The following is a 24092-nucleotide window of genomic DNA, read 5'->3' on the forward strand; positions in this document are numbered from 1 at the left end:
GTCTCAGTGGTAAGATATCTAAATTTTAACAAATGCAATTTTTTTCTTTCAGAGCAAAGTTTTTTAATTTGGGATAATTTTTCTATAAATTTGGAATAAATATAAAGTTTTACTACTGTTTTAAAATTTAGGTACTAATAATAAAATTAAACTCCAAGAGAAATTTACGAAAAAAAAAACAAAAATTTAATGATGCTATAGATAACCCGAGATAAGTTATATTGAAAAAGCAGTTTTAAGCTTAAATTGTCAAAGGTTGTAAACAGAATGGGAGAATACAATAGCTTGCCCGCCAAGATTTGGTCAAAAGCATCCGCTTTTGACTATCGAAACGGCGGTTTATCTCAATTCTTCAATTCTTACCAACTTTTAATAATGTTTTTTTATAGGTTTTAATTTGTTATAAGAAAACTGGCGAATCGATTTTTCTCCAAATTTTACCATAAATATCAAAAACCTTATACTTGTTCACACAATTATTTTGGAAATAAAATCATTTCTTGTTCGTAAAATATTCGAGGTGACAAATATTTTGTTTCAGTTTTTTTTGATTTATAAAAAACCATTAATTTAATTTTTTTCAAAAATATACTAGTTTGATATCACGTTACAATATATTATTTAAATTCTATTTCAAGTCTCTACCGTTATTGCTTCGTGAGATATTTTGTGTCAACTAAAACCACCCGCTAGTTTTTTTTAGAGATCTTTTCGCATATTTTTGCTTCAATATCTGTATAAAAAATGTATATGAAGGTGAAATCTCTACTTGCTTTTTAGCTCTGGACTACGAAAAAAACTTTGCGAACGTACGAACGAACGTATACACGCACGCACAAACTTCTCACTAAAAACCTTTTATTTCGACTCTGAAGACCTTATAACGTCGAGAAAAATTGTAAATTGTAAAAAATCCATACAAATTGTGCTGTTAGTGAATGCGAGTGTGCAAAAGGAAAACCAAATTATTGAATTAAAATATATAATTATACACAAAAAAGAAGAACACAAATAAAAAAGAAAAATAGGACAATAATTTCCTTTTACTAAAAAACTTCTGTGTGCTTGGTGTCTGTCCTGCTGATGCTGCTCTAGTAAGCTATAAAATCTTTGACACTGACTTGCTCGAGATGCTTATCACTGCCATATGCTGATAAGCGAGACTTAAGGACTCTCGAGTATCAGCTCAATCAGCCTGCTCAGTATAATATTAAACTCTCGACGATTTTTATCCTGACGTTAACCATCAACTATCTTTGATGGTTAATAAAATCAAAACTGAGTCGCATAGTGAGGAAACTGTAAAAGCAATGGTAGAAAACTACCGAAATAGGGCTCTGGATGTGTTCGTGCGTGGCCTCAATAGAGATATCTCACGAATGTTGATAATTCAGCGGCCAGTGACACTCCCAGAAGCTTACTCCGCTTGCCTGGAAATACAGAACGTCAACTATCGGAGTAGTTCTGTACACTCCTCTTCCTTCTCCAATACGATCACGTCTCGTATGAATCAACATTTTGGTAATCGAGAATTGAGACCTAATATTCTTCCGAGAAGGCCCCAACAAAATTCAGGAAAATGTTCCCGCACCGAAGCCTTCGGAGAAGATGGATGTTGATCGAAGCATCCAGAGTAAACAGATGAACTATGCAAATCGATCAAAGTTCCAGGGCAACCCATTCAAACGTAGAGCAGCCTCTGATAACTTCCCTAACAAGCAGCAAGAAGACGAAGTGGATTTAGAAAACTACTCTGCATCTGCGGAAGAATCTACTTGTGACGAGATAAATTGTACGTCAAAGGGCTATCTAGCGTACTATACATAGAGTATAATACAAAGGATGGAGTAGTGTTGAAGTTTCTTGATGATACGGGAGCCAACAAGAATTTCATAAGCCCTAAGATCGACCAGCCCTCAATCTCGCTTTCAAAAACTTTTTCTGTCAAGTCTGCTGCTAGTTATTTTAAAATTTCCAATTATGCCCACGAAAGATTTTTCTCTAAGGTTGGCAATGATACTCCAGTCAAATTCTTTCTACTATCTTGAATCGATTCTTTCGATTAAATCATTGAGGATGGCACCCTCAAAGAATTGGAGGCTGTCATTGATAGAAAAAAAACCTTCTAACAATAAAACCTAATATAGATATTCCGCTTAAGGCAAAGATAACACGACAAGTGAACGTTGCCCTTAATGAGGATCTCCTCCACGACATTAGACAGGGATTAGCAAAATTAATTAAGAAACACGAATCGCTTTTTGGGCCAATCAATATCGAAGTAATCGATACTTCGATTCAGGCTGAAATAAGAACGAACAACGATGAGCCTGTCTATGCGAAAAGCTACCCTTACCCATCATGTTTGAGAGAAGTAGTAGATGAGGAGATAAATAATCTCCTAGAGAAAGGGATTATAAGGCCTTCTAAAAGTCCTTATAATTCCCCAATTTGGGTTGTACCTAAGAAACCCAAAGCTAATGGTCAGAAGCAATACTGAATGGTTATTGACTATAAAAGATTCAATAGCGTGACCTTCTCCGATGAATATCCCATCCTGGATATAAATGTTACTATATATTCTATATATTCGGTCTCAAAAACTCACCGGCTATTTTCCAACGCACGATTGATGTTGTGCTGAAGCCATTTAAAAAGACATGCTATGTTTATATCGACAATATAATCGTCTTTAGTGAAAATGAAACAACACCTACAAAATTTTGACATAATCCTTAAACGGCTTGATGAAGCGAATTTAAAAGTGAATCTCGAAAAGACTCATTGTATGGAGATAACTGTAGAATTTCTCTGTCATAAAAGCTAATGGTGTGTTACCAGACAAGAAAAAAATCGAAGCAATACAGAACATACAACCTCCGATTAATTTGAAAGAACTCAAATCTTTTCTCGGACTAACCTCCTACTATAGGAAATTTATTCAAGACTACGCCAAAGTGGCTAAGCCTTTAACTAATCTTACAAGGGGTGAAAATGCCCAAGTTAAGGCGAACCAGTCTTAAAATTCCAGTCCAATTGGATGAATGCGCCATGAAATTTTTTAATGATTTGAAGGAACTTCTCACTTCTGCTGAGGTCCTGGCCTTTTCGGACTTCAGCAAAACCTTTATCCTAACAACCGACGTTTCAAACATAGCCATAAGTGCAGTCCTGTCGCAAACAGATGGATGCAAAGAGAGACCTATTGCATTTATTTCAAGATCACTGAATAGTAGTTTAGAGAACTATGCCACAAACGAAATAGAAATGTTGACAATAGTCTGGGATCCAGATAATCTCAGATCCTCTCTGTACGGAGCAAAAAAAATACAAATATTCACAGACCACCAACCTCTAACCTAAGCCCTGGACAACCACAATTACAACGCGAAATTGAAACGTGGGAGGGCTAGGATAGAGGAATACAACTTTGAACTAATTTATAAACCGGGTAAATCGAACGGTGTAGCAGCTGCGCTTTCAAGGCTTAAAATTGACAACGAACACTCACCAATTCAGCCAAAGCTGAAACGGAATGAAAAGTGAATGCGTTGCATAACGATTATTCTACGGAATCTGCCTCTGAAGGATCCCGAACCTCACAGCAACAGAATATTTCTCCTGTACAGAATCTACTATTAACGAATCAGCTTCCATTGAATCCGCTGCTGAAACAATGCACAGTGCCGAACAAGATTCTACGAATCTGATTCCACATGTGGAGGTTCCCCTTAATGTGTTTAGAAACCGAATAATTATTAACGTAGCGAATGCTACTGCTGATTCTTATGAGGAACCACATCCTGGTTATTCACGACACTATTTTACACCATATTTAGGCAAAGTAGCACTTACAGATGCCCTGAAACGCAATTCTTTCGTGTACCAAGGATGGCTAAAGTTTTTATTTCTTGATTTCTTTATCGGTAATTTTTTTTCAAAACAATAATTTAGGATTTTATAAAAAGTTGAAACTGCTTCGTCAATATTAGAAAATGCTAGTGTATCAGCAACTGCTGGAATTTGGCTCTTCTGAAACCAAAATTATATAAGCAATCAAAAGAATTACTGTGATTAGTAAGGTGATTACTTAAGTCAAGAAAAAGTCCAAAGGGATGTGATATTTGTCAATATTAGTAATTCCTGACCTAGATTCTAGAACAAGAGTACTAATAGCGTCAGAAGAAAAGACTAAATCGAGAATTCGATTTTTTGAGTTTTTAATACAGCTTGTTTGCTGTAACTCAGTAAGAAGGACTTTATCGAGAAGAGATAGTTCCATTTGTGAAGAAGAAGGAGAGGCTTCAAGGCAGGATTCGTCTTCGGATGGAATAAAGTCAATGTGTGGTAAATTAAAATCACCTAAAAGTAAGATATTGGTGTAAGAGCTGGACAAATTTATAAGATAGTCTAATGCCAAGGAGTGATCGTTATAAACAGACTCCAAACTTTTTGGAGGAATGTAAACGTTTAAAATGAAAAAAGGGTTAGTCTGTACCATTACCTTTACACATACCAGTTCAATTGATAATACAAATGGAAAAGATACAGAAGAAGAGAAATATGTATTTTTTACCGCTATGAGAACACCTCCACCTAAATCCTTTGCATTACCAACATGACGATCGTTTCTGTAAACTTCGAACTCTTGATTAAAAAGTTCTGTGTCGGAAAAACTTGAATTAAGGTACGTTTCTGTCGAAACGAATACGTCGTTACGAAATGATTGGGAGTTAAGAAAAATGTCAGTAGTCTTGCTACGGAGTCCCCTTACGTTTTGGTAGAAGAGCGCAAGCCTGTTAAGTTTATTGATTTGTTTTTCAAAGAAACACCCTGTTTTTGAATTTGAGTAAATTCTTTGACTAAAGTCTCTGCGGGCCATATATTTGGATTGCAAATAGAATCAAAGTAAGTGGGATTCGTTATTAATTTAAAAGAGGAAACAAAGCTTTTTGGTTTACTGATCTTAGTACACCTGATAGATGAGCTGGAAGGTATGCTCTTGGTAGATACTAAGTGGGAAGTTATATCTTCTGTCGTAGTAACTGGGTCCTGACGAGATTTAAAATTATTTTTGGTTTGGAGGCAGCTTTGATAGGGATAACAATGTTTATTACAGTTCCTGTAACGGTGTCACTATTGGAAGCTAAATCTGAGGCAACAATTTGAGGTATATTGGGAGTTCCGGTGTTATCTGTAGGTATTGGAGTGATGTTGACATTTGTTCTTTTTGATGGTGGAGTAGAATATATTTTATTGTCTTTTTTATGTTTTTTTTAATTTTTTTTTTTATATTTTTTTATACTCCATGTTTTTTTTTGTTTTTTTTTAAATTTTATTTTTTTTTGTGTGCCATCATGCCTATTCTACTTAAAACTAAACTCTAAAACTATAAAACAAGTATGTTAGCCAGCCAAGGCTTAAAACCCCATCCCGACAACCCACTATCAAGTGCTGATTGAAGCTACCAAAACTCTCATGCTTCAACCGATCAGTTTGGTCCCGTTCGGACACAGCCCTGCTGAACCGAAGGAGCTCCGCTCCGCCTTTTGCCATGACGTCCCGATTGTACAGGAGTCGCCTATCCACGGTTCTTCGTCTGACGTGGTACATTAACGGAACTGCAGTGCTTCAGTGAGAAGGTTCTTCGTCTGACGTGGTACATTAACGGAACTGCAGTGCTTCAGTAAGAAGCACTGCACCGACTACCGCTTTTCTTTTTTATTCAGAATATTAATTAAAAATTTGCCCTTAGTGGCCGACTTACATACCTGTTTCAAGTCTTGCAGGTCAACCCGGTAGGTCCTAATTGGTGGCACCTTCTCCTTCTTGGGCTGTGGTTGTTTCTGGTGTTGCTGCTGTTGTTGCTGCTTCTGCTGCTGTTGTTGCTGCTGCATTGCTTTAGTTGAAGTCTGCCTCTTCCTGTTGGCGCGCCTCTTGTTTGAGTTAAAGTGCAGTGAGGAGGGGGTCGATTTCCTCCTTTAGCTTGTTGAGGCTTTGCTCGAACTGGCTGATGGCTGCCTGTTTGGTTTGCATCAGTTCGGTTTCATCTTGGACGTCCGCCATTACCTCTAAAGCCTTCGTTGGCGGCGGAACTGACTCTGGCTCCGATAGGATTAAATCCATTTTCGGAGACGTGAAGAGCCCCTCTCCACCTTCGGATACATATTCATTTTTTTCAGACTCGGCGTAGTCTGAAAAATCGCTCTTGGTGGTAATTCCTCCTTTACCACTCTCCATTTACTTCCACATATCTCGCCGACTAGCGGAGTTGGCCCTCTACTTTATTTTGGCTATGCTTCTTTATCTTCCTTTTTTTTGTTGCTTGTAGCCTTTATCCACTGGTCAGATGCCTGACCTGATGTTGTTGCGGTTGTTTTTGGTACCGCTGCTGGCACCACCGCAACATCGCCTGATATGTTGGCAGAGGTATCTTTCGATACCCCTGCTCTTTTCTCCTTCTTCATTTCTTTTTCTTCCCAACAGATAAAATCAACAATCTGTTGTGAAAAAAAGCTATTAAATTTTAAAATTAGGTCCTAACATAAAACTTAAAACTAACTTAAACTACCTATTCTATATATAAACTACTTAAAACTAGAACAACCACAGCAGCAAATCTAACTATCTAATATTTTTGTTTTTCATATTTTGTTGTCTTTTTTTAAATCTTTTTTTAATGTTTTTTTTATTTTTTTTTATTTTTTTTTTGTTTTTTTTTTCTTATTTTTTTTCGTGCCACAATGCCTATTCTTCTTAAAACTAAACCCTAATACTATTAAACAAGTATGTAAGCCGGCCAAGGCTTAAAATCCCATCCCGACTACGCACTATCAAGTGCCGATTGAAGCTACCAAAACTGGTTCTCCTGCTTCACCCTATCAGTTCGGTCCCGTTCGGACACAGCACTACTTAACCGAAGGAGCTCTGCTCCGCCTTGTGCCATGACGTCCCGATTGTACAGGAGTCACCTATATACGGTTCTTCGTCTGACGTGGTAGATTAACGGAACCGCCAATCTATCCTGTATCAGACCGCATTTGTCTAGAAAGAGGAATGCCTCTGGTGGAATGAACCCGCTCAAGCGTGCACTTTCAAAATACTCGTCGTTAGGATAAAACGCCCCGAAAATTAAATTGTTGGTGAAGACAAAGCTCTTGCAATGTGACCTCGAACAAGTTTTATCACGAAATTGTCAATTCTGTTGACTCAAGCCCCGTTGTACAGGACCCCGTTGGAATAGTAATGCACATAAGAAGATTCGGCTGTTCGATATAAACCGGTTCAGCGTCGTAAACACTGCTGCTCGAACACCCGAAACTTTTCCATATGGGAAGGGGCAACGTTGAACCACACAGGACCATGTAGCAAATTACCTTCACTCTGAGGTCAAGCAGACTCCTAAAAAACAGCTGTTTCGTCAGAGCAAAGGCTCCTCTGGCCCTGGTCAGAGCAGCATTTATATGTCTGTCGAAATATAAATACTGATCTAACCAGATACCGAGGTACTTCACTACACTTTTGCTCGCCAATGGCTGCCCGTGAAGATATGACCATCTTGCGCCAATTCTTAGAATTGTCTCCGACTTCTGGACATTTATTTTCAGTTTCCAGTCGTCGCAATATCGCTGAATCTTGTCGAAATAACGCTGCAAGAGAATTCTTATAACCTAAACCTTTCGGGCCGTTCTGTACGCAATTAGATCGTCGGCGTACGCAATTGCCTTTGTAAGACTACCTATCAGATCGCTGGTGTAAATGCTGAAGAGAATCGGCGAATTCACCGCTCCCTCTTGAAGACCATTTTTAATTAAGAATGTTGTGGTAGAAGTTACATTGCCACTTTTGACAACAAACTTTCTGCCGTTAAGCATATCATAAAGTATGTACAACAATGGCTTGCTTATTCCAAGCCTGCTCAGTTTTAGGTAAAGACCCTCTAACCATACGGTGTCAAAGGCCTTTTCCAAATCAATCAGAACAGCACCTGTGCATTGTTGTTTTGATTTATTCCATTGGATATCAGAAACGAGTTTAGACGCAGCATGAATTGTGTTATGACCCGCCTTGAACCCGAACTGTTTATCCGGAATAATTTTGTTGTCCGCAGCCCACTAAGTCAGAGCCCTATTAATGATCTTTTCGAAGATTTTGCTGATGCTCGGAAGAAAACTTATCGACCGAAGATTTGACGGGTTATAGTTGTCCTTTCCCTTTTTGGGGAGAGGATGAACCACATCGGTCTTCCAATGCACTGGATAATATGCATTATTCAGTGCATTATTGAAGAGCGTGGGTAAATGTCAATTCCTTCCATCGGTAAATGTCTTAGTACAACGTTGGATATTGAATTGAAGATGAGCTGGAGCTCAACCTTCGTCACTAACAAGAGACTTGGTCCTGTTTGCTCGGCGATTATGGCATTTGCCAAGGAATCGTCATTGAACCGCATATATAAAAGTCATCGTCAAAGATAGCTTCCTCTGGATCTATTTGCGGTGTCATAAGTACGTCTCTGTTCTCTTCAGTTCTTTGGAGTTTCAGACTCGGAAGGTCACTGTCGTTCTTTTTTCCTGAAAATCTTGTTGATTTTGGGGAACATACTAGGGTCACTCGAATTAACTGACCGGATCTTGCGGTCCCATTACTTGTTAATTGATAGCCTGTAGTTCTCCTTAATCAACATATTGACATTTTTTATTGACGATTTCAGTGTCCTAACCTCCAAGTTGTGTGGGTCTGTCAGTCGTCTGTACAAGTTTTTGAGTCTAGTCAGTAAGCCACTCTTGTGGCTACGTAGTGCTTCAATCAACGCGTTTCTGTAAGCGTCCATTTGCTCTCGTTCTTTGTACTTTGGAATTGTCCGTTCCATGGTTCGTTTTATTGTTTCGTAAATGCTGCATTACAGCAGCCAGTCCGCAGTGATCAATGTCGTACTCGACTGTCTGTAAGCAGTTTTGAGGGTGATTACCCACTCTGTAACTGTCAGTCTGGTGTCGTACAGCAAATGATCCAGAAAGGAGCCGCTTCTTGGATACGAGGGCTTTTCAGTAGCCAGCAGGTCGACGCCATATTCAACGCTGTAAAATTAAAAAGATGATCACCTCTGGGATTCCTATATTGATTTCCCCAATCTTCATGTTTTGCGTTCAAATCACCGGCTAAGATGAAATAGTTTTCTTCCAAGCTCAGTTTCAGTTCCCTTAAAAGAATCTCGAGTTCTGAAGCAAAGTAAGTAACCTGCTGAGCTCCAGCCGCATAAGCCGCAATCATATACATCCTCTTCCCTTGAGTGAAAGAGATGCATACAACGCAAACTTCTAGACTTCCGGACGCCACTTCCACTGGGCTATCAAATTGTTAGTTTTGCTGGTGGCCAACTTTGCTTATAACTTTTTACTTTCAAACTTTTGAATAAATATAAATAAAAACACTTCTTCACTACTTGGAAGTCAAAGAAAGACTGAGATACAGTATATCAACCATACAATATTAAGAATATACAGTGTCATACAGTATGATAGGGAATTTTAACCATACAGTATTTTTAAATACAGTATTTCGACCCGCTCCCAAGCAATTAATGTTATCATAATGATATCTCCACACAAGAAACACTTCCATTCTGTCCAAATTACTACCATTTCATCAAGATATCTCATGTATTAGGCTTATTCCTTTCCAATTTAGGCATTAACACTTGTAAGGCTAATTTTTCAAACTAGTTTTATATTATTTTGTATTTGTTTATTTATATTGTAAAATGTATACACTCATTATCTCTTTTAATATCGTGTTATAGTAGAATAAAATAAGGGCAACATATAATGCTTCGTTAGGCATCAAATAATTAAGAGGAGAACTCACTTCGTTAAGCATCGAGAAACATCTAGTGATTAAGAGGAGAACTAACTTCGAGAACATTCAGCGCATACAAGAACCTCAAAGGGGCAACATCTAGTGATTAAAAGGAGAACTAGCTTTGTTAAGCATCGAGAACAACCTAGTAGTTTCTCCAACCGATTTGAGGTATATAAATAGGCGCTCATAAGCGAAGCAGGATTATTGGATGTGAACTGCGATAAAGTAAAGACTGTATTTAAAAAGTAATAATAGAGCAAGGACTGTTTTTTTTTTGAAAAGTATTAATTGAAAGTGTTCAATAAATAAGTTGGAACAATTTAAATAAAGTAAAATTGTGTTTTATTTGCAAGTGTGAATAAGTTTTAATTGTCGGATCAAGCCGAATATTACATTGGTTTCAGAAGTGGGATTAAAACTTATTGAGAATAAGAACAGCGAGCAGTGATTAAACTATTTTGTGTAAAGTAGTGAAGTAAAAAAAAAAAAAAACTGAGAAAAGCTTTGAAAGACTTAATTGTCCCTGAGATAAAGGCCGAACTAAGCAAACGTGGTTTAAGTGGGACAGAAGTAAAAACCGAACTCGTTAAACGGTTGCAGGAATATCTGGAGCAGCAAAGTGAAGACCCAGTTTGCTTTCGACTTGGAAGCAAAAGTGGAAGAGGTAAATGCAAATGTTGCCTTATCTAACATGGTGTCAGTTCTTTTATCCTAATTTGAAGAAAATAAAAATGATGTCCTGAAACAACTAGAAACTCGAAGGAATGATGTCCTGAAACAACTAGAAGCCCAAAGAAGCGATCAAAAGCAAGAAAAAAAGAATATTTTAGAGTGATTCGACGAACAGAAAAACCTTTTAGAAAGTAGGTTTGCGAACTTCGAAGAAAATCAAAACTGTCGACGAGCGGGTCGAAAAACGAAATGCACGTTTCGAGAAAATTGACAAACAAATTTAAACCATCACAAATGATAGAAAAAGTGCGGAAGATGAAAGCTCGAGAACCTTCTGTTGAGTGCTCAAGGAAGATAGAAGTGAATCCTCCAAGCTTTGATGGACAGATTCTGTGGTCAATCTACAAGAAACAGTTTGAAGTGGCAGCGTTAACAAACGACTTGGACGATCACGAAAAATACATTGCTCTTACGCTTGCTTTAAGAAAATCTGCTGCTGAACTGCTACACACCATCCCGGCAGAGAAGAGTGGTGACTTCACAGTTCTTGTAAACGCAATCGAACAGCGGTTTGGGGATAGCCACATGACAGAAGTCTTCCGAGTTCAGTTTAACAATAGGACACCAAAACGAGGTTAAACTCTGCAGCAGCTTCAGGCAAATATCGAGTGATTGGTTCACCTGGCATATCCAACAGCTGGTAACGAGATAATAAATCTACTTGCTGTTGAAGCTTTGTGAGAGCTGTGGGCGATATACATCTCCAAAGGGCTATCCGCACTGCCAGAAAGCGAACACTACAAGAAGCATTGGCTTTCGCTCTGACGATGGAAGCTGCAGAACAAGCTTCCTAAAACGTGCATCGCGTTAGAAACTTAGAAGTCCAAGAATGCTCTTCTCAGAAGGCTACGGTGGAAAGGAGTCAGCTAGGCGGTCTAGCACGATGCTGAAACTGCAATAAGACTGAGCATCTACAGCGACAGTGCAGATTACCGCAAAGAGGAACCACATGGCAACACTTTGGAAACAGAAAGTATTCAACTGGTCAAAGTAACACCAAAAACGTTGCTTCCGAAATTGTTTCCCACCCGGTAGAACGAATAAAAACCAACTTTAAGGGGCAGAAGCTTGTTTCTGTTTCCGATGGCCCCAGGAACGACATCCAGGTTTACCAAATGAAAAGTGACAACAAGAGCAGGCAAGGAAAAGAAGTGGTTGCTATCCTACGAACCAGAGCCGATCACATTTATGGCTGGAGCGACGAGTTGAGGAAGGCTCAACAACAAAACTCAGATATCGAACCCAACCTCGCATTGAAGGAACACCAGGAAAAACCAGAATGCACTGATATCTCCGATAGAAGTTCTACTCTGAAGAGATATTGGGCACAGTGGGGCTCGTTTCATGTCCAAGAGGGTCGACGTAGACGTAAATGGGAATCAGCAGATAGAAAGTCTTACGTAATGCAGCTAGTCTTACCGAGATCGAAAATGCGATACCTGTGCTGCCACCAAAGGCCCGAACAAAAAGAACCACAGCCAAATTCAGCAGTATAATAATGTCGGAGCACCCTTCGAAAGGATTGCAGTAGACGTGGCGGGTCCATTTCTGAAAACAAATAATGGAAATCATTATATCTTTGTTGTCATGGATTACTTCATCAAGTGGCCTGAAGTATGCGCCATTCCAAACCAAGAAGCCAAAACAGTCGCAGACCAAATTGTCTTTAACTGGGTGGGCAGATTCAGCGTTCCATTAGAACTGCATTCTGCATTCTGAACAGGGAAGGAATTTTGAATCAAACATTTTTCAGGAAATTTGTGGGCTTCATGACATCAAGAAGACTAGAACAACACCACTTTACCCACAATCTGATGGCATGGTCGAACGATTCAAGCGAACCCTGAAGGAACATCTTTTGCAAAGTTGTGGACGACTAGCAGCGAGATTGGGATCGACACATTCCACTGTTTTTGATGGCGTATCGAAGTGCAAGACTGGCCATACACCGTCTGAGATTTTAATAGGAGGGAACATCGGACTGCCGAGCGAAATAAAATTCAGATATGCCACGTCGGAGCCGCAAGCCGAGGATGACTACATTGATGACCTCAGAAAAAGACTCCTTCACATCCACGACAATACCAGGTTGAAAATAAAGATGTTCAGTGACCGAATGAAGACACACTACGATATACGAGTGGCAATAACAGAGTTCGAAGCTGGCTTTACAATCTCCACCGACAAAAATGGTTGTCACCGAAACTTCAACGGGACTGGGAAGGTCCATATACAGTCATTAAAAAAATCAACGATGTCGTGTACCGGATACAAAAGGGAGTCAGAGGAAAACCTAAAGTTGTACATCGCGACCGACTATATCGCTACATTGGTGATGATAACGATGGATTTGTTCGGGCGATCAATCCTAAGGAGGGGGCAATGTAATATGTATACACTCTTTATCTCTTTTAATAATAATGGCCGGTTATTTGAACGCAAAACATGAAGATTGGGGAAATCAACATAGTAATCCCAGAGGTAACCATCTTTTTTATTTGATGAATCTTTACAGCGTTGAATATGGCGTCGACCTGCTGGCTTCTGAAAAGTTATCATAATCCAAGAAGCGGCTCCTTTCTGGATCTACTGCTTTACGACACTAGACTGATAGTAACAGACAGTCAAATACGACAGTGATCACTGTGGGCTGGCTGCTGTAATGCAGATTCCGAACGAACGAGTGGAGTTGGAGGAATACGTTGCAACGCACTCTTACAATTACAGTAAGATGCGCTGGACTCGTTTCACCAACGCCCTAGCGAGAGAACTCCGTTCGAGTGACATAGCCCCACCAAACAACAGAAACCCGACAAATACAGAAATTGACCAACATTTACAACAGATGGACGAAACAATAAAACGAACGGTCGAACGGACAATTCCAAAGTACAGAGAACGTAACCAAATGGGCGCTTACAGAAACGCGACAACTGACGCACTACGTAGGCACAAGAGTGGCTTACTGACAAGACTCAAAAACTTGTACAGACCCACACGACTTGGAGGTTAGGACACTGAAGTCGTAAATTAAAAATGTCAATCTGTTGATTAAGGAGAACTACAGGCTATCAATTAACAAGTACTGGGACCGCAAGATCCGGTCAGTTAATTCGAGTGACCCAAGTATGTTCCCCAAAATCAACAAGATATTCTGGAAAAAAAAAACGATAACGACCTTCCGTGTCTTAAATTACAAAGAACCGAAGAGAACAGAGACATACTCAGGACATCGCAAATAGATTCAGAAGAAGCCATCTTTGACGATGACTTTTATATAATTGAAGATCCGAAGGAAAAAATGGAGGCGGTGGGAGCTGCTTTCCAGCAAGTGTGCAAGGTGAATGTTAGCATTCGCCCCAAACCACGAGCTGGAAAACAGAGCCCTACTTAATCACTTTTACCTTCGAAATGATATGACACAATGGCGATCTGAGAACCGCGGATTCATGCGGTTCAATGACAATTCCTTGGCAAATGCCATAATCGCCGAGCAAACAGGACCAAGTCTCTTGTTAGTGACGAAGGTTGAGCTCCAGCTCATCTTCAATTCAATAAAAAAATAAAAAGTCAGCAGGTGTCGATGGTATATCCAACGTTGTACTTAGACATTTACCGATGGAAGCAATTGACATCTACACCACACTCTTCAACCGTGCATATTATCCAGTGCATTGGAAGACCGCTGTGGTTCATTCTCTCTCGAAAAAGGGAAAGGACAACTCCAACCCGTCAAATCTTCGGTCGATAAGTGTGCGAATGTAAATAATTCGCGCAAATGCAAGCACAACTTTAAAATATTTGATCATTCATTTCGTTTTTAAATTCATTTAGCTCATTTTTAATAATAATAAATACGTTACACAAATTGTTAAATATGATAAAAATGTCATTTGAATGTCAAATTATATAACGAAATTAATGGATTGTATATATTTTGTATTGTACACTAGGTCATATGATAAAATTAAAGATCATTCTAATTACAAGTTTGAACAAGACAACGTCTTTTCTTTGGAATATTTTTAACCAGCCTAATTTATAAAACTTTGCTAAGTCTCTAGTCAAGAACATTTGGTCCTTCGAGCCTTAAAATACTAACTAGAAAACTTTAACAGAACAATATAATATACGTGCGGTCTGTGCCCCGATATTAAAATAAGATAAAAACCGAATTTACGATTCGTATAAAAATAGATACGTGATTTAAATTGTGCATTGAACAAATCGTTTTTAATCACGAATTAATATTTAACAAATTAACTTAAAACTAACTAATTTAACTTAAATTTAATTTAAAACTAATTTATGAACAAGTGTCCAGCAAAGACACTAACAAATATACATTAACATCGTTCATCAACGTGACGTCGTCGTCGGCAGCAGCAGAAGCAGCAGAAGCAGCAGCAGCAGTAGCAGCAGCAGCAGCAGCAGCAGCAGCAGCAGCAGCAGCAGTACCAGCAGCAGCAGCAGCATCAGCATCAGCAGCAGTAGCAGTTGCAGAGAAGCAGTAAGTTTTGCTTTGTGTGTTGTAAACTTGTCTATTTGATTTCTTCGTCATTTCTGTCAATTTTAAAAGAAATTAAATATTATTATGGCTGAAACCAAAAAGACATTTTAGCTAAGGTAATAAGGGACCTTACAAATTTTAATAAGTCTCCAAAAGACCGTAAGGTAAAAGCCTATGTTTTAGCTAGTCTAAGCAAGTTAGAAGAAGATGTTCTTTCGGCAAAAACTTATAATGGAGCCATCATTGGAGGTGGTATGCTAGAAGAAAGAATGAAAGTTGAAGAGATAAAGGTAGTATATGAGCAAATCAACGAAATATACCTCGAATACCGCACAGAGCTGGTAGAAACAATCGAAAAATCCTCATCAATCGTTGCGACCCCTCCAATCCTAGTGGCTCCGCCCAGTAATACAGCTGCACCATCGACGTATTTGGGGATAAGTCTTCCACGAATCAATTTGCCAAAATTCGATGATTCATATACTACCTGGCGTGCATTCCACGACAGATTTCAGACTCTTATCCACAATAACAAGAGTATTGAAGACATCGATAAGCTTCATTTCTTGCAGTCGTGCTTGACTGGTGATGCAAATCGGTTTTTGCAGAATTTTTCTGTGGAGGCTGCCAGTTACGATAAGGCTTGGGATTTGTTGAAGGATCAATATGATCATAAGCGCATTCTTATACGTACTCAAATGCAAACGCTTTTTGGTCAACCTTCTTTATCTCGTGAGACTGCTACGGGCCTGAAGGATCTTTTGTACACAACAAAAGAATGTTTTCATGCACTTGAAAAAATGGATGTACCTGTTTCCAGTTGCGACACCGTCTTTATATGGTTCTTTTATCAGACGCTTCCACACTCTTGTCAAAAGCTATGGGAAGAAAAATTAGGTAACAGAAAAGATTTGCCTACATTTAAGGAATTTACCGAGTTTTTGAGATCCGTTTTCGAACTCTTGATGTTATTGGTCAACAGGAGCATGAAGCAACATTCCGGACTAAAGAGGAGCCATATTTAAAAACAAAGTCACGCGTACAACCAGCTAAGACAAAAGTCATGCATGCACAGCAGATCGTCAAGGCAAACACACATTGAGAAAGTGTCAACAATTCCTCAACATGGATGTCAAATGTCGACAAGAAGTTGTTTCGCAATACTCCGTCGAAGTAAGATTTGCTTCACGCCACTCGACGTTCGAGACTGCCATCCAGGCGTTGGTCTTCAAGTCGTTGATTGGCCATCTCCCGACCCATCGAGTGATACCTGGCATTTGGAAACATTTGAAAGGCCTTTCTTTAGCTGATCCTCATCTCTATGAGCCTGCACCCATAGACTTACTGCTCGGTAGTGAAGTTTGCGCCGAAATACTCCTTCCTGAAATAAGACGTTCGGCAAATAGAGATGGACCAATAGCACAAAACACCGAACTGGGGTGGGTTGTATTCGGGAAAGTTTCAGCCGAAATTCCTGAGCAAGTTCGAAGCTTCGTTCAAATTACTGACCTGAGTTCGCAGTTGGAGAAGTTTTGGAAGATGGAGGAGATGCCTTTTCAGAAGCAAGATACTGAAGAAAACACTGTTTGCGACAATCATTTTGAGCGGCACACAACACGTTTACCTAACGGGCGTTACGAAGTGAAGTTACTGTTTAAAGGTGAAAAGCATCCAGAAATGGGATCTAGTAGAGAAAACGGTTTTCGACGATTTCTATCCAAAGCTGGCTGAAGCCTACAAAAACTGCATCAAAAAATATGAAGAGCTTGGTCATATGGAAGAGGTAGATGGCAATGATGCGGTGCTTCAATCCCCATTCCACTATTTCTTACAAACCATGCGGTTTTCAAAGAAGCGAGTTCTACAACCAAACTGAGGGTAGTATTCGGCGCTGCAGCGAAAAACTCCGATGGCAAATCTCTAAACGATTGGTTGCTTGTGGGTCCAAAATTGCAATCAAGTATCATAGATCTTGTTCTGAAATGGCGGACTCACCGAGTAACTTTCACGGCCGACATCTTAAAGATGTATCGACAAATTTTCGTCAATGAATCAGACCTATATTATCAACTTATTTTGTGGAGAGATAGGAAGACGTCACCTGTAAAAATATTTAAAATGAACACGGTTACTTTTGGTACAGCAAGTGCACCATACCTTGCTATCAAAATTTTGAAAAAGGTAGCTGATGATGAAAATGAAAATTTTTCTGAGGGGGCGAAGGCTGTCCGTACAGACATGTACGTAGACGATCTAATAAGTGGAGCTGACACTATTGAAGAAGCGCGAAAGAAACGTGACGAAGTTAAGCAACTTTTGGCAACAGCAGGACTCAACCTCAGAAAGTGGACAAGCAACACGAAAGAACTCATAGAAGATATTCCAGTTCAGGATAGAGAACTTGATTTTGAACTTCCGTTCAACCTGTCAAATCATGTCAAGACTTTAGGCATCAAGTGGTTCCCCATCGACGACTTCTTCTCGTATCAAAATCTGCAATCTGCAACAGAGTCAACGACAAAAAGATCTATGCTATCAATTATAGCCAAATTATTCGATCCTTTGGGTTAGATCTCAACATGCATCATCACTGCAAAGCTTATGATGCAGCGTTTATGGGAGCTTGGCTGCGACTGGGACAATCCAATTTCAGCTACTTTGAAGAAAGATTGGGATGCTTTTCTTCGAGAACTCCATCTGATCGAACGGCTTCGGATTCCAAGATGGATCCAGTTGAGCAAGACGAATAAAGCGATCGAGCTACATGGATTTTGCGTACGAATCCTGGATAGTAAAGGCAAAATTCATGTCAATCTTCTTTTGTCAAAGACAAAGGTAGCACCAAATCAACGTACAGTAACTCTACCTCGTCTTGAGCTTTGTGGCGCAGTAGTGTTGGCAGAGTTGTTACAATACACCAAGGAATTTCTAGCAATTCCAGATGTGAAGACGTACGCATGGACAGATTCCACAATTGCACTTGCCTGGATACGTGCCACTCCCGCCAAATAGAGCACATTCGTATCCAACTGTGTGTCGGAAATCCAGCGGTTAGTGGGGATCGATTGCTGGGGACATGTCGCAACGCTTCATAACCCAGCCGATCCGGCGTCCAGGGGTGTATATCCATCGGAAAATGGGTATTCAATCTTCCAGATCAACCCACCGAAATAGACGTTGTAGAAGAATAACGCACAATAAAGGCCTTCACTATACATGCGAGAAAAAGTGATAGCATAGTACAGACTATCTACAACTTTTCGAGTCTTCTCAAGGTTATAAGAATTATCGCCGCCTGTTATCGTTTCATAACAAGATGTCGTCCCAAGTTGGGACCTAATACAGGATCACTTAAACCAAAAGAGTTGGAAATTGCCCTCTTATTTATCGTCAAAGCAGCACAAAAGGAAATGTTTGAAACCGAAATTCAACTAATTCGTGAAAACAAAACACCAAAGGCCTTACGGGCGTTAAACGTATTCATCGATGCTAATGGGGTCTTACGAGTTTGGGGACGTTTGGAGAACTCTCTGCTTCCCTATGAATCTCAACATCCAATATTGCTCCAAAACAACCATCACTTTACGAGTCTGGTTGTCCAAGATGCTCATAAGAACACATTTCATGGCGGTATCCAACAAATGATAAGCTATATTCGAAAACGATACTGGATTTTACAAATACGAAGAAGCGTTAAATACCAATTGCATAGATGCCCTTCATGCTATCGCCAAAAGGCATCCGAAATGCAGCAGTAAATGGGAAATTTGCCTGCAGCGAGAGTACGTATGTCTCGACCGTTTAGTATACCGGCGTTGACTATGCAGGTCCAATTGATATCAAGTCCTGGAAGGCACGCGGTGCAAAAATCCTTAAAGGTTATATTGCAATTTCTATATGCTTAGCAACTAAGGCTATTCACTTAGAAGTTGTTTCAGATCTCACAACACAAGCGTTTTTGGCAGCATTTAAGAGATTTACTGCCAGAAGAGGAAGCTGTGTGAAGGTATATAGCGACTGCGGAACTAATTTTGTTGGTGCTCGTAACGAATTAGCAAAAATGTTAAAAGACGCACAACACGATTGGAAGGAAATTGCGGAAGAATTAGCAAATCACGGTACAGATTGGCATTTTTTTCCCCCGGCTTCTCCACACTACGGTGGATTATGGAAAGCGGGTGTGAAATCGGTCAAGTACCATCTAAAACGAGTTGTAGGAACAGAAAGGCTAACATTCGAGGAGCTCGCGACGCTTCTAGCACAAATAGAAGCGTGTCTGAATTCGAGGCCTCTTTGCCCTCTTTCCGACAGAGTAGACGATTTGAATGCACTCACGCCCGCGCACTTCCTAGTCGGCGAATCAAATTCGTTCCAACTGGAAACAACCAATTTTGGTTGTTATATACTTACTTGTACATAAGCAACCCACGCCGCGATTCACACAATTATGTACATAGATATATATAGTCAATATTAACTATATACTATATTTAATTCTAAAATTAACGGCATCATAAGCCAATTATTTGATAATATAATATGAACATAATTTCAAAATAAATCAATAATTAACACTTGAAAACAAATCAAAATACACAACATATCACATATACCAGCCATACATATTATGTACAAACATACACCGCGATCGCGACCAACTTACGCCGCCGCCGCGCCGCGCCGTACGAATATACGCGCGATATCGGCAATGGATTTACACATACACACCCCGCATAATTCATTCAACAAACTTACCTGAATTAATAGATGATCGACTGCACAAACTAAATTAATTTAATTAAAACTAAAACGAATTAATTTAATTTTTAATTAAAACAATACAACAAAAAATAATCACCGACGCGCACACAAATCACCCAAGATGGATGAACATTTACTTTATTATACTTATACTACAAATTACAAATCCAAAACAACCCGATGCAGCATGAATGAAATCAACAACAACAATTCTCATGAATAAAAGGAATAAAAAAAAACTACCTACAAATTTCTCCTATTTGTTTTTGCATTCTCTGTAGTTGACTTTGTCTTTTCCATTTGTTTGAATGTCAAAATATATTTACTAATAATCTGTCTCTTTTCATGTACAAATGAGATAAGAAGGAAAGTGGTGAATGACAATATCGAAAGTAAGCCATGCCGATAATGCAGTCCGATAATGCAGTTTGTTATCAAACAATGATGCCAAGTTGCTGTAATTTAATCGTTTACACTAGATATTTGATTGAGCAGAATTCACATCATCATTCAATCGTGGGGGGAGAATGTGCGAATGTAAATAATTCGCGCAAATGCAAGCACAACTTTTAAATATTTGAACATTCATTTCGTTTTTAAATTCATTTAGTTCATTTTTAATAATAATAAATACGTTCCCCAAATTGTCAAATAAGATAAAAATGTCATTTGAATGTCAAGATTATATAACGAAATTAATGGATTGTATATATTTTGTATTTTACACTAGGTCATATGATAAAATTAAAGATCATTCTTATTACAAGTTTGAACAAGACAACGTCTTTTCTTTGGAATATTTTTCACCAGCCTAATTTATAAAACTTTGCTAAGTCTCTAGTCGAGAACAATAAGTCTTCTTCCGAGCATCAGCAAAGTTTTCGAAAACATCATTAATAGGGCTCTGACTAAGTGGGCTGCGGACAACAAAATAATTCCGGATAAACAGTTCGGGTTCAAGGCGGGTCATGAAACAATTCATTCTGCATCTAAACTCGTTTCCGATATCCAATGGAATAAATTAAAACAACAATGCACAGGTGCTGTTCTGGTTGATTTGGAAAAGGGCTTTGACACCAAAACTGAGCAGGATTGGCATAAGCAAGCCATTGTTTTATATACTTTATGATATGCTTAACAGTAGAAAGTTTGTTGTCAAAAGTGGAAATGTAACTTCTACCACAACATTCTTAATTAAAAATGGTCTTCAACAGGGAGCGGTGAATTCGCCGATTCTCTTCAGCATTTACACCAGCGATCTGATAGGTAGTCTTACAGAGGCAATTGCGTACGCCGACGATCTAATTGCGTACAGAACGGATCATCGCAAGATGGTCATCGTTGATCTTCATGGGCAGCCATTGGCGAGCAAAAGTGTAGTGAAGTACCTCGGTATCTGGTTAGATCAGTATTTATATTTCGACAGACATATAAATGCTGCTCTGACGAAACGGCTGTTTTTTAGCAGTCGGCTTGACTCCAGAGTGAAGGTAATTTGCTACATGGCACTCATACGGCCAATGATCGTTTATGGTTGTCCTGTGTGGTTCAACGTTGCCCCTTCCCAGATGGAGAAGTTTCGGGTGTTCGAGCGGCAGTATTTACGACGCTGTACCGGTTTATATCGAACAGCCGATCTTCTTATGTGCATTACTATTCCAACGAGGTCCTGTACAACGGGGCTCGAATCAACAGAATTGACAATTTCGTGATAAAACTCGTTCGAAGTCACATTGCAAGAGCTATGTCTTCGACCAACAATTTAATTTTCGGGGCGTTCTATCCGAACGACGAGTATTTTGATAGTGCACGCTTGAGCGGGTTCATTCCACCAGAATCATTCCTCTGTTTAGACAAATGCGGTCTGATACAGGATAGATTGGCAGTTCCGTTAATCTACCACGTCAGACGAAAAACCATGGATAGGCGACTCCTGTATAATCAGGACGTCATGGCAAAAGGCGGAGCGGAGCTCCTTCGGTTCAATAGGTCTGTGTCCGAACGGGACCGAACTGATAGGGTGAAGCAGGAGAACCAGTTTTAGTGACTTCAATCGGCATTTGATAGTGGGTAGTCAGGATGGGGTTTTAAGCCTTGGCCGGCTTACATACTTGTTTTATAGTTTTGGGGTTTAGTTTTAAGTAGAATAGGCATGGTGGCACAAAAAAAATAGTTAAAAAATTAAAAAAAAAAACAAAATTAAAAAAAAAAAAACAAAATTAAAAAAAAAACATTAAAAAAGAAAAACATGGATCATAAAAAAGAAAAAAAAATTAAAAAAAAAAAACAATTAAACATAAAAACAAAAAACGTTAGATTTGCTGCTGTGGTTGTTCTAGTTTTAAGTAGTTTTTAGGTAGAATAGGTTGTTTAAGTTAGTTTTAAGTTTTATTTAAGGACCTTATATTAAGTAGTTTGTAAGTAAAAATAATAAAATGCACGACTGGGTCGCACGAACTTGCTCCTGTAGGCTAAGAGTATGTTTAAAAAAGTACTTATCTAAGATTTAAAAATATACCTGTAAGATAAGTTTGTCTTCAAAGATATAAATGCCAATATGTACAATTGTACGTAATGAAAACCATAGTACTCTCATGAGCAGAAACTTTTAGGGCGACCAGATGCAGAGTCGTTGGGGTGGCGTAAGTATCGCAAGTGGAGAAATTCAGCGGGAGGGGAGCGAGAGAAAAATATTATTTCCATTCCCATAAGCAGACAGCAGAAAAAGGGAGATAATTAATTTCTACCCAAAAAGTCTACACAATTTCCTTCATTCTATTTGAGTCTATCCTTGTATATGCACACATATATATATGTCTATGCACTTTATATAAAATACAAAATGGCTTAATATTGTATATAATAAGGGGATGAAACAAACTTTCGCATGCTTACGTCAGCTGTTTAGGATCTTTTACCGATATTTGTTTTTATTTACATTCATAAGTCTGCTTTTACTTAGGTACGATTTTTGTATATGAAAAATGGTTTGTATTATGTATGTATAAGGCTACGATGCAATTCAAAGCTTTTTTCCTTTAGATAGAGCTTTATTGTAATTTCATATTAGAAGAATCAGGATGGAAAATAAATAAGATAAGAAAGAGGCAGACCATGAATGTTTAAATTGTAAAGCGATCGCCTATTGGTTGTGTAGTTAGGTAGCAGGTCGATGTCTAAAACGAATAAAGAATAGTTCATTGGCGTTCTTAGCTTTATGCAGATAGATAGATAAGGACATGTTTATGATGATAATGAAGGAATGTTATTGGTAGCTAAAAGGTACATACTATATTCCTTCTTTACTATAAGTTTTCAGCGCTAACATGGAGTTTTTACGTTCATTTTATTTATTTTGTTAAAGTTTAAAAAAATAACATGCATACGTACAGGTACAAGAAATTGCTATTCATGTGTTGTTTAAGGTCAGGCTTTTGAGCGTTTTGGATTTTAGTTATGAAGTGACACGTAAGCAGTAGTTGTAGAAGTTGTACGTAATACCTTTATAAATAGGTTAATGTGTATACGTTGAAAAAGTGATTCTAATAGAAAATACTCTTTCTGGCCCGTTTCTTTAACTTTTACTAAGTATTTATTCTTTTATATAGGCGAAGGCAAGTAAATCATGTGTGAAAGAACCTTATTCGTAAAGAATAATATTTTAAAATCACATATACAAAGTTACCAAGATATTACTTCTTGATTGACACTTTAAAATAGATTGTTGATTAAATATATTATATCCGATACAGTTGCGCTACATGGGCGGCTATATCGTTGGTATTTACAATATTTTTAGTTATAAAAGTACATACATATGTACCAAATGCACTTATTTAGATAAAAGCTAGGAATGTAATTACAATTTTGTCAAAATAATGCGCTATTTCGGGCTCATGCACAATTAAAATATTAAAAAAAAACTATTTTAAGATTCGAAATTTCGCCCGAAAAATAAGTTTGTCTTCAAAAATTTAAATGCCGTTTTATAAATAAAAAAACATTTGATTTTTCAATTTTTTGTTTTGAAAATCGTTAGAGCGTTTTTTTTTTAAATTAATTTTTACATATAAAATTTTTCAATTTTGTTCTAAAAATATTTTTGGTACGCAGTTGTTTAGATATTAAAAATATACGCTACACATTTGAGTTTCGTAAAAAAATTCTGACCCGTTTTTGAGATATCAAATTTTGAAAAAATAAAATTCAATATTTTTTTAAAAATCCA

General features: G+C 38.4%; 2 protein-coding genes across 2 annotated transcripts; both read left to right on the forward strand.

Annotated features, from left to right (window-relative positions):
* Positions 1-16228: 16228 nt before the first annotated feature.
* LOC129943980 (uncharacterized) lies at positions 16229-16834 on the forward strand. The gene has a single exon (XM_056053085.1). The coding sequence runs from the start codon at positions 16229-16231 to the stop codon at positions 16832-16834; it is 606 nt and encodes a 201-aa protein (XP_055909060.1).
* Positions 16835-18513: 1679 nt separating this feature from the next.
* LOC129943985 (uncharacterized) lies at positions 18514-18861 on the forward strand. The gene has a single exon (XM_056053096.1). The coding sequence runs from the start codon at positions 18514-18516 to the stop codon at positions 18859-18861; it is 348 nt and encodes a 115-aa protein (XP_055909071.1).
* Positions 18862-24092: the final 5231 nt, after the last annotated feature.

Source organism: Eupeodes corollae, chromosome 1 (assembly GCF_945859685.1).
Source record: "Eupeodes corollae chromosome 1, idEupCoro1.1, whole genome shotgun sequence".
NCBI lineage: Eukaryota > Metazoa > Arthropoda > Insecta > Diptera > Syrphidae > Eupeodes > Eupeodes corollae.

Coding starts and splice junctions, on each gene's coding strand:
- LOC129943980 (XM_056053085.1), top strand. CDS start 16,229: ATGGATGTCAAATGTCGACAAGAAGTTGTTTCGCAATACTCCGTCGAA.
- LOC129943985 (XM_056053096.1), top strand. CDS start 18,514: ATGTTTGAAACCGAAATTCAACTAATTCGTGAAAACAAAACACCAAAG.